This window comes from Silurus meridionalis, chromosome 20 (assembly GCF_014805685.1).
Source record: "Silurus meridionalis isolate SWU-2019-XX chromosome 20, ASM1480568v1, whole genome shotgun sequence".
Taxonomy (NCBI): domain Eukaryota; kingdom Metazoa; phylum Chordata; class Actinopteri; order Siluriformes; family Siluridae; genus Silurus; species Silurus meridionalis.
Genome location: NC_060903.1, coordinates 17,083,206 through 17,094,416, shown reverse-complemented (window position 1 = coordinate 17,094,416; position 11,211 = coordinate 17,083,206). Strand labels below are relative to the sequence as shown.

The window sequence follows — 11,211 nt, the reverse complement described above, 5'->3', positions numbered from 1 at the left end:
TACCATAATATAGAAATCTCCAGACAGACCCAGAGCCTTCAGCTCTTTTTAATCCGAGTGGGAAAAGTCTACAAACCGGAAATCAAACATCAATGCGTTATTAACATATAAAAAACAAGGTTTGTTCATTTTTAATAAAAAAATAAATAAAAAAATAAAATAAATAAATAAACTTAAATGCTTTCACATGTTGCTTATTAAATTGCAAACAGCTGAATTTAACTTTTCTGCTCATTTCAACTGAATTCATTCTCACAATTAAAAATAATTCAATCTTTATGCAGCAACGCTGTGGACTAGAGGCCTTACACTGCCCTCACTGCGCCCCCTGCTGGACACATCCAACACTGCAAATTCATTTAAAATCCAGAGTTCTAGAAATAAATCATACGCATGTTTTAGTGATTCCGCAAAAATTAAAGTAAGAAATAAAGTAAGAAAAAAAGTTTAATTGCGCCTCAATAAGGTGACTTGGGATTTATTTACACTTTGGCAATTCCAACAGAATGAAACTCAATTTGCTGGCACATAAAATCAATGGAAATCATAAAAAAATAAGGATTTACCTAAAACCAGAAAATGCTGACCTTTCACAAAGCTGGAGATGATGATAAAGAGTGTTCAATGGCTTAAGGTTCATCAAACATAGAGATGAAGACCAGAGATGCACAACAATACTAACCCATGAGAGACCTGAGAAAATTCTTTAGAAGTGAAAAAAGAAATTCACATTTCTTGCAGACAAATAAATTTTTTTATTTATCATGATTCATCATAATTGACAAACAGCTTTCTAAAAATAAATAATAAAAATAAAATTCAGAGTGGGGAATGTAAAGGTTAAAATTGAATAAAGATTTTAGATTTGATCTGTATTGTGCATCATTTCCACATTTTTCTTTTTCTTCTTTTTTTGTCTTTTGGTGTATTGTGTTTGTTTATCAAGTTAAGAAATATTTCTTGTATATATTTGTTCTTGATATAACGTACACTGTATGGACAAAAGTTTGTGGACACCTGAACATAAGATTGGTATGTGTTTTTTAACATCTCATTCCATTTAGTCTTGCAGTCAGAATAATCTCCACTGTTCTGAGAAGATGTTCCACTAGATTTTGGAGTGTGCTTGTGGAGATTTGTGCTCATTCAGACACATGGGTGTTAGTAAAGTCAGGTACTGATGAAGGTGAGAAGGTGAGAAGGCCTGGGGTGCTGTTGGCATTCACATTTATTCCAAAGGTGTTCAATAAGGTTGGCGCTCCGTAGCAGAAGATCTTCAACTCCAACGTTCCGATGTTAAGCATATCTTCATGGAGTTTGCTTCGTGTTCACGGGGGAATTTCCATGAAGGAGCAGGTTTGGATCTCCTGGTTGAATTCTACAGCATCCAGATACAAAGGTTTTCCTCCAAATTTGTGGTAACGTTTTGGAGAAGAACCACGTAGGGCTGGAAATTCAAAAACACTTTTGTCCATACAGTGTAGGTCATGAGAGGGAAAAACGTATTACAACATTAAACATAACTTTAATTGGATAAAAAAAAAAAAATCATTATTTTCAAATAAAACTGTTTCTGTTGCAATCAGAATAAAACGCTGAAGGATTTGATATTATTGGAAAACTTCAGGATGGAAAGATAAAATGGATTCTTTTCCCATAAAATCACACCTCTGTGTTTTGTTCCTCGCTGGGTTTAGATACATGGAACGTGTACTGAAGCAGACATTCATGTTGAGTAAAGCATCATTTTATTAAGCGATGCTGATTTTGAGGTGCCTTCAAAACATTGCTCAGACACACACACGAAAAAAAACTGCACACAGTTATGACAGGATTCACAACAGCGATGACAATCAGGTAGACGTCTGCTCCTGTCACACCGTGTGTCTTTCACAGCATTTCTCTTAAAGGGGTTTGTCCTTTTGATCTCTTTTACATTCACAAACGTGTTCAGATCTTTCCTTTGACACTTGTTACAATCACAGACTGGTGAATAGTAGGTACGTTTTTCATGAGAAGGTTTCTGAACAGATCAATTTGCCTGTGCGGTGATTTGGTTCGAATCGTAGCGAGGGGCATCAGGCGACAGCAGGACAATAACGAGGTTCAAAGTCAGTAGCTTTCAGGATTAAAAAGTTCTGCGTTAGAAATCGAACAGCATGGCTTATAGTCGTTCATTTCGAAGTAATAAATCGGATTCACTGACAGTTATACACACTGAAAAGAGACCAGCACTGTACTGAGAATATTTTCAAAAATCTCTTTCGAAAGCTGCACAACAAACATCGATATCAAACACTGAAACACGACTGCTGGATCGACTCTGAACTCTTATACGTTTGGCAGCGTTCAGTTAAAAGATCTAAATATTTTACACTGGATATATTTACACATCACAGGAAAAGAGCAAAAGCGCCTTGAGATTCGCCCAAAAATCAGCCGTCCCTCGGTAGAAAATAACGTCTGCAAACTTTCGTTTAAAAACAAACAAATAAACAACAAAAAAACAAACAAACATTTGAATACAAAATGAAACGATTCCGAGTTTAAAAGGCACGCTCTCGCACAGTGTATATAGTGATAATGTGAGCAGATGATCTGCATTAGGGTGAGAATAGTATCCTGGAAGAAGTAAAACATACAGCTGGGACTACGTCTTTATATAATACTAATGTACAGAGTTACAGGTATGAGAAGAGGAACACCGACAGCGAGACGGAGAGGTGTACCAATCGTTTTCACAAGGTTTTGTTTTTGTTTGTTTCTTAGTTTACAGTGCAGCTTAAATGCTAAACGCCAAAACATAAAAATGTCCTACTGGAAGAACGGCCTGTTTTTGCTGCATATGCCGAAAGGAAATAATATAGGCAAATTGTTTGATAGAATTGTTTTACTGTTAATTAAAAACACAAAAACTTTCTCCAAGAATAGAAACAGCCTAATGTGCTAATACAGTAATAATTATAATAATAATCTCTAATCCTATGATCTAATTCACTCAAAATTTAAACACGGCTTGAAGGAAAAATCCACCCTGAATGTGTTGCATAATAATCTGAATAAATAACAGGATTTTCAGATCGATTTCTTTTACACGTTTTTGTTTGGTTTAAACTTGTTGACGTGTTGATCTGTGATTTCCCACAATGCCATGCTGATAATAGTCTAGGGGGATTCCTAAAGACGGCAATGCAGCAGCGCTTTAATCCTTTATCCTGTCTAGCTCTCTCTGCCGAGTCTGCTGTAACGTCTTCGCAACACTTATTAACGTTGGATGGATTAATAATCACGTGTGTGTGACCCAAACGAAAAAGCTGCCTGTTGTTTCTGAGATCTCCAAAGGCATCGCCTAACAAATTAGCAACAGAGTCACAGAACACATATTTCAATAGAAGCATATATGTGCTTCAGGGTGGAGTTTTCTTTGAAGATCCCACTACAGTCTCACTACTAATTGCATAACACGCAATCAGCGATGTAATTGGCATCATTTGCATAAATATTTTGGTGCATTAGATCAGTGGTTCTTAAATCCAGCCGTGAACAGTCTCAGGTTTTCTTTCCTGCTCTAACTTTACAGGAGGTTTCTAATTGACTGTGCGGCTGGATCATACTTCAAACTGTGTGCGAAAGGGGTTCAGAACTCCTGCATCAGATTATGTGCAAACAACTTTTTTAGGTTTTCTTCTCTTTACAGTAAACTCTCCAGCCAGCGGTGAATCTAAATAGACGATCTCGGTAATTCTTTATCTAAAAGGTTAAAGGTTACATGTGTTTAGTAGAAGATTTAAAACAATCCACAATGGGGTTATAACTGTAATAGCAGTTATAGCCTTCTACAGGTACCGTAAACAGGTATTTTCACTGACAGATAATAATTTGTGCTTTTAATGGGGAATCCCTGACTGAAAAATCTCTTCAGGCTGCTTTCACACTTGTAAAACTGCCCGTGTGACATTTCGGAACATAGCTGCAGAGCAAAAATAGATATTTACAACATGCTGACTATAAAAAACATTTCTTTGCCAAATGGTGCAACGTAACTAAAAATAGCTTCGTCTGTTTTTGGGATGTTCAACAGAACACAATGTGACTTTGTCTCTGGCTGCACAAAGTCATGTTGCACACATCAATTTCTCAAATCGCCAAAAAACTTTGTCATCTGCATTATAAAGTACTTAATTCAACAAACAAGCTATGGGAAACTAGCTTGGAGCGTTGCCATAGTAACAGGGTGAATAAAGTGTGAAAGCAGCCTTGATCCAAAACAATGCTTAACCCTGACTCAGGAAAAAATCCTGGTCTGATGTCTTCTTGCAGTAAGACAGAATTAAAAAAAAAAAAAAAAAAAAAAAAAAAAAAAAGCAGCTTTGAGGTTTCCATACAATAAACACACAACAGCATCACTCAACACCCCAATGAACAATATCTAATACAGATATACAACACGGTATAATGCAGAACTATATGTTTGTCCATCCATAGCCATAAACCCATTTATTAATTTATGTTAAAAAAACAGATGAAAAAAACAAAAAAACTGTAAACAGACAGGTCTGAGAAATGTCCATGGATCCCAATAAAAGCCTCTTAGTAGCTCGGAGGCTTGAGCTCAAGGTCCTGAGACTGACCTCTGACCTGATTAGGACAGAATGGTGGTGATGAAGTCGTAAAACCGTTTGGAATATTGCTCCGGATTTACTGTAGAGATTTCAGCTCCAGCCTAAAGACAAGAGGGAAAATATTAGAAACAGAAAAGAAGGAAAAGCTAACTTGATATGAAGTTTTGTTCAAGAAATGTCTTTTTTCCATAGCATCTTCCCACCACCTTGGTCTTGATAATTCCCACCCAACAGCCGGCTTTCCCATCATTAACAGCTACCAAGTGAAGTGTTCATGCTGCAACATTTTCAGACGAAAGTGTCTGTCTGGCATCTTCTGCATACATGAGCTCACAGATGCCTATAATTTCCTACATTTACACGTATGGCATCTGGCAGACATACTCATTCAGGCCCAAAGAAGGAAGCTTGATGTGGCTGGGATTTGAACTCACCACCTTCAGCTCCAAAGTCCAATGTCTTAACCACTAAGTTACCAGCTCCCCCTTTCTAAATATAATTGACTCAAAATTACAAGAAACGCCAATTTTTCTCCCTTGGCTTTTGGCAAAATACGGCAGGATTTAGAGTTGATCTCCTGATGATAAGACAATCATCCTGTTTTCAGCACCGTTTCATCTGAGGGTCATTTCTGTCACTTTATCAGTGTTTAAATCCGTAATGTGTCATTAAAATATGCAAAATATGCGTTGTAAATGTAAAATAAACAAATGCTGACCGTAAACATCCAAACAATCAGGGCTTGGAAAGTACAATAAAAAAATACTACTAATAAAGAATAAACTATTGTCATAGTTTATTCTTTAATCAGCTCAAACTAAAATCAAGAGCCTAAAGCTTTGCCGAAATAAGAAACAAAGCAGTTCAAATAATTAACCAGAAACAATAACACACTTGTGATTTTAAAGTTTGCTGGTGTGAATAATCTCTGTATTTCTTCATCCTGTAGATTTGTGCTTCTGCTGTGATCAATAAAGACTAAAGACTCCCCCTGTGCTCATCCAAGCACACTTAATCACAATCTCAAAATCCTGTCAAGTTTTTACATCTCAGGGAGATTCCAACAAATATAATCTATAAATACATTCGGTTCTTCATAAAGCTGGGTTTTTTTAAGATATGGACAAAAGTTTGGAAAAACCTGACCATAAGAATCATTTTTTTGCTTTTTCGAAAGTCCTGTTCCACATTCCCACATTTAGACTCTTCTGGGAAGGTGTTCCTCTAGATCTTGAAGTGTGATTGTGGAGGTTTAGTAAAGTCGGGTACTGATGTAGGTGAGGTGAGGAGTCCTGGGGTGCAGTCAGCGTTCACATTCATCCCAAAGGTTTCCATTGTTCATAAACCTATGTAAGTCATGGATCTGGCATTGTGCACAGGGGTATCATACTAGAACAGGTTTGGTTCCTCCAGTTAAAGCGTAGGAAATATGTCATGCTACCATAAACAAAGACATCCTGTACAATAGTGTGCCTTCAACTATGTGGGAAAGAAACACTATAGCTGGAAAAATCAGCTGTTACAATATTTCCATATGTTGATATATACTGTATATGTACTGTGTATATAGTAAATGCCAGGTCTTACCCCATGCTTCACTGTCTTAGCTGCATGTGCTGCTTTCTTCTTAGCATCATATGGTGTCAGGATGTCAATTACTGCCATAAAATACACCTCTTTTTTGGGTGCGTCTACGATGCAGAGTAAATGCATTTTTCATTAAGTACCAAACACCACAGGACTAATAAATGGTCTCTGTACATACTGCTACACTCGTCTGAATAAACACACTCACTCTCGTGACTGCGTATGGCGTAGACGTCCACGTTGGGATCGAACTCTCCCGGCCCTAGTGGCTTGTTGCTCTCGAGTGTGTTGCTGGGACTCTCGGGGGGTGACCCGGTCACTCCTCCATCGCTCTCGGCTCCCTCCTCCTCTCCTCCTTCGTTCTCCTCGATCTCTTCCTCCGGCTGCTCCTGCTCTCCTCGTTCCACGTCATGGAGCCCGACAAGCAGGCTGTAGTCCATGAGCTTCAGCTGGGCTAAAAACTGCACACACACATGTACACACACCTATTAGCTCAACAATGAGTGATCAAGTCAGAAAATGGATGAAAACAGTAAGATGACAAGAACATGGCAAATCATTTTAAATATAATTCTCATGCAATAGTATTGAACTTTTTCTATTAATCTATAAAGGAAGCAGACTGCACAAAAAGCAAGATGAAAATGAAAAAGAACAATCATGTTTCAGTACTAATGATTCACAAACCTCCACATCATTCTTCATCTTCTCCAGGAATATCTTTTTGTTCTCTTCGTCTATATAGATCTTCTGTCCATCATTGATGAAGTCATTATCTTTGTACGTTGGGAGCTCTTTAGTCTGGTGTATAAATTAAGGGGAAAAAAGTATTACTCATTATAAACCTTTTCTGCCTGACTTTAAGAGTTATCAGTGAATATATTTTCCTTAAAATCACCCAAAATATAAAAAAAAGTGCAAAAGCAGCACAGAAGAGCCCACTCAATAGATATGCAAATTGAGAACGCACTCAACCATACACAAGCCCACGGTTCTCCTCCAGTTCAGAGGTGCTGCATATCCTGCATAGCGAAGCATCACAGACGTGTATATTTTATGATTCAAACACATTTCTGTCTTCATGAAATCAAAAAACAGGCACTATTTAGCTTAAGCACTGATTTTGTGCTTGCCAACACACACGTTACAGTACGACACTCCAGTGGAAGTGTCTTTAATAATGTCTCTTTTGTTTTATCCCCAGTTTCAAAATATAAAATTAATATAAATAAAATAATAAACACTGCACAGAGACGGTACAGAGAAAAGGACACATTGGGCATATGTTTGTTCTCACAGAGGCCACATGAGACAAGCAGTTCAATCATAAGATTCTACAGCACAAAGCAAAGCGTTCAGGAGGACCAGAGCGAGTTCATAGACATGACGTTACCTTTTCTAGTACACATTACAGACGCTGTAGAGACCCTCTCAGTAGCTCAGTAACAAAGTAAATCATTTGTCCTAAAACAGCACATTCTGATCTGCTTTACCCCTTTTATATAACAGCAGTTTACCAGACCTCAATTTTTATCATTTTTATCCATTTATTGCTACATATAATGTTGTGGAACCAAGTTAATACTTTCATGCAGATAGGATTAAAGACTGCACTGTGCCATATAAATTAGAATGATATAATAATGTTTAAAAATGCAATTTCCTTCCCATAAATCCTTATTAGTGTTTATAGAATTAAAGAAAACAAAGAGACACTCTCACTGTGGAAGAAGACATGACGTTACATCTGGACAAGATTTTGCGCTTCCTTGGGGCATCCAATCAGGACAGAGCGTATGTGTGTGACGTCTTTGCGGGTGTGTCCTTACGTGTCTGATGGCGCAGTAAAAACGTGTGGCGATCCGGATGGTTTGGAGCTTTTGGCTCATGCGGGATTTGGCTGGAGCGCCGTCTTCAGGTGGGCGTGGCTGGTGGAGAAGAGGACGAGAGGCATGCAGCTTCACTCATGAACGCATTCGAGAAATCTATTAGACTGGCTGGCTTCGAAACTTAATTAATCACTAAATATATTTCAGGGAAATAAAAGATTTTACAATTGGGTAAAATCGTTAAAATGCATTAAGTATAATAGGTCAATATGATGCACAAGTGCATTAACAGGAGGAAATCTGATGCAATCTCTTGTTCACAATGTTTAGTAATGTTTAAAAATGATTCAGACACTTGAAATTAATTTACATTTCATATAAAAAAAACATCCCTGCTGAAATAATAGTGCGTAGGACACTTTTGTTCACACCGAGAAATCGTTTGCAAAACAGCATCATATACTGTACATGCCAACAGGGAGTTCATGCAGAACAGGGCAGAGAGCAAAGATACACATGCAAATTATTCACATGCCTCCATATATACATTATGCATGAGATTTCACAAAGCAACAGGCAGCCCCTTGCTGGATCCCCAGTTCAGAAGATTTAACAAAAATCATAATGCATTTATTAGAATCAGTATATTTACTTTTGTGCTAGCGTGCACACAGGCAAAAACATTACTACAGCTGTACATATGTACAATAGGAACAATAGATTACATGGCGTATACAAACAGAATAAAAAGCATGATGGTCTAAATACACTATATGGACAAATGTAGTGGGACACCTGACTTTTCCAGCCATATGTGGTTCTTCCCCAAACTGTTACCACAAAAGTCGTGGATTACAATTGATGATTTTGGATGCGGTAGCAATACATTTTCCCTTCACTTAAACGAGTCGACCCAAACCTGTTCCAGCATGAAAATGCCCCTGTGCACAAAGCATACTCCATGAAGATCTGGCTTACATGAGTCCATGAATTCAATTGAAAACCTTTGGGATCACCATGAATGCTGACTGCACCCCAGGCCTCCTCACCTCACCTACATCAGTACCTGACTGTACTAACACCCTTGTGTCTGAATGAGCACAAACCTCCACAATCACACTTCAAAAATCTAGTGGAACATCTCAGAAGAGACTAAACATGGGAATTGATTGGATCTCCTGCTATAGAGCTCTGACCTCAACCCCACTGAGGGATGAATGTGATCGCTGACTGCACCTCAGGCCTCATCACCTTCTCACCTACATCAGTACCTGACAAAATCTCACTCCAAAATCTAGTAAACCATCTTCCATCTTCAAGATGAGGTTATTATAAGATTAAATGGGATCTAAATGTGAAATGGGATGTTCAAAAAGCACATACTATGGGCAGGTGTCCACAAACCTTTGTTCATATACAGTATCTGTGGAGCTCATTATTCATTCAGAATAATTCAAATTCTATTCTATTTTATTATTATTATTAATTTTATTTCTATCTATTAGTACTAGTATAATATAATAAGTTAAATATCTGGATCTCAGACTGATTGTCATTCCAGTAAAATAATTAAACAACACTATTATTATACACCATGATTTTTTTCTTCTCTGTTTGTAACGAGTTCGGCTCAATGCATTTAGGAAAGTACAACCACTATTGCACCATAACGTTCACACACTCAAGCAAGAGAAGGGATAAAACAAAGGAAATCATTAAGACACTCAATCAATACAGAGCACAAATTCAGTGCCTTTCAAGAGAAATGATGAGAACCTCATTGTTTTCATACACGCTAGATACTTCCCGTACATGACCTGACAACGAAACTGAACCTGATGAAACATTCCGCACACAACCATCTCAAATTTCTTATTAAAAACGTGCATGCGATGTACCAAACGTGCACGTGCATGCGGCAGTCGTATGAATTACTTCACACGTATGAAGCATGCGTTCAGCATCTGGATTCATTCAGAGGTTTAAAAAAAAAAGAAAAGATAATAATGTTCATGAAGTTACTTTACCTTCTCTTTGTCACTGGCCTCTCTGGAAACTGTGGATCCCTGAAAATAATGTATTAAGTATTGAGTACACATCTGGCTGATGTTATATGTAACAGAACTGTTATAGTGTAGTATAGTGTAATAATGTCCTTGTGGACTCCTCAGAGTGCTCACCTTCAGGTCGTATTTTTTGTGCACAGGTAGTCGGTGGCTAAAAACGTTGCGTGTGACGATCATGTAGGTTTCGTCTCCGTCCACCGTGAGGCGGTACATTCCCAGGAACTGAGGCAGAAGTGTGTTGCCATGGCACTCCACTATATACTGCAAATGAAAAAAGAAAACACATACAAATGAAGCTCTAGCTCACCAGAGTTCACGGTAAGGGTGATTCAGCTGCTTCACAATGACTGCCTTGTTCTGATCATAGCTCCTACACACTTCACACACAATCTAGATGGACTACAGAAAATGGCAAAATATATATTCATAGAAATGAAGCTACAATGCTGCACTTTTCCTTCTTTCTGGTTTATCATGGGAACCTATTGTAGTTTAAGACATATGTGTATATCGTATATATATATATATATATATATATATATATATATATATATATATATATATATATATATATATATACCACTAGCCAATAGGAGGGCTGAAGGCTAACACTTTCTTTCCCTGAGACATGTGGACCTTTTCAAACTGCTCCTCAGATCAGTAAATATACTCAGAGGAATGCGCTATCTGCCCTATTCAACATACATTTGTTCACAGGTGCCAATGTTCATCTTAACTCTATTCTGACAACATGGGCTCTTTATTTTCTTGGATTCCTGGTCATGGACTTGGATTTAAATCATAATCTCTGGAGGATAAAAAGCATATATTTTACCTGGAAAAATAGGTAATAAATAAATAAACAAGTCCACACTATGTGCACTTTAGCAAATGTAAAGAACATGCAGTCTTGACTGTAAATCATAGACTGAAACAATCTAACCAAAGGAATGCAGACGAATGAAAATGCTCCATCAAACAGTTCTTTTTTTATTTGATCTCCATCTGCGAGGTGGTGTAAAAAGGTTTTGAGACTAGTTTTGTAAAACAACAACAGATGGCAGCACAAGGCTGCACGCACAGTTACAGGGAGCACCGGCCTTCGTA

At 37.7% G+C, this 11,211-nt stretch overlaps 1 protein-coding gene across 2 annotated transcripts in view; it reads right to left on the bottom strand.

Moving 5' to 3' along the window:
• Positions 1-1,731: 1,731 nt before the first annotated feature.
• Positions 1,732-11,211, bottom strand: part of pip4k2ab (phosphatidylinositol-5-phosphate 4-kinase, type II, alpha b) — a 20,014-nt gene continuing 10,534 nt past the window's right edge. The window contains exons 5-11 of one of the 2 annotated variants that reach the window (XM_046876331.1): positions 10,219-10,365; positions 10,066-10,104; positions 8,039-8,137; positions 6,897-7,010; positions 6,418-6,670; positions 6,210-6,313; positions 1,732-4,723 (exon numbers count right to left, since the gene is read on the bottom strand). In XM_046876331.1, coding sequence (XP_046732287.1) covers positions 4,643-4,723; positions 6,210-6,313; positions 6,418-6,670; positions 6,897-7,010; positions 8,039-8,137; positions 10,066-10,104; positions 10,219-10,365 — 837 coding nt within the window. In that variant the 3' untranslated portion in view covers positions 1,732-4,642. The remainder of the gene's footprint in view (positions 4,724-6,209; positions 6,314-6,417; positions 6,671-6,896; positions 7,011-8,038; positions 8,138-10,065; positions 10,105-10,218; positions 10,366-11,211) is intronic. The other variant, XM_046876332.1, reaches the window with a different exon arrangement.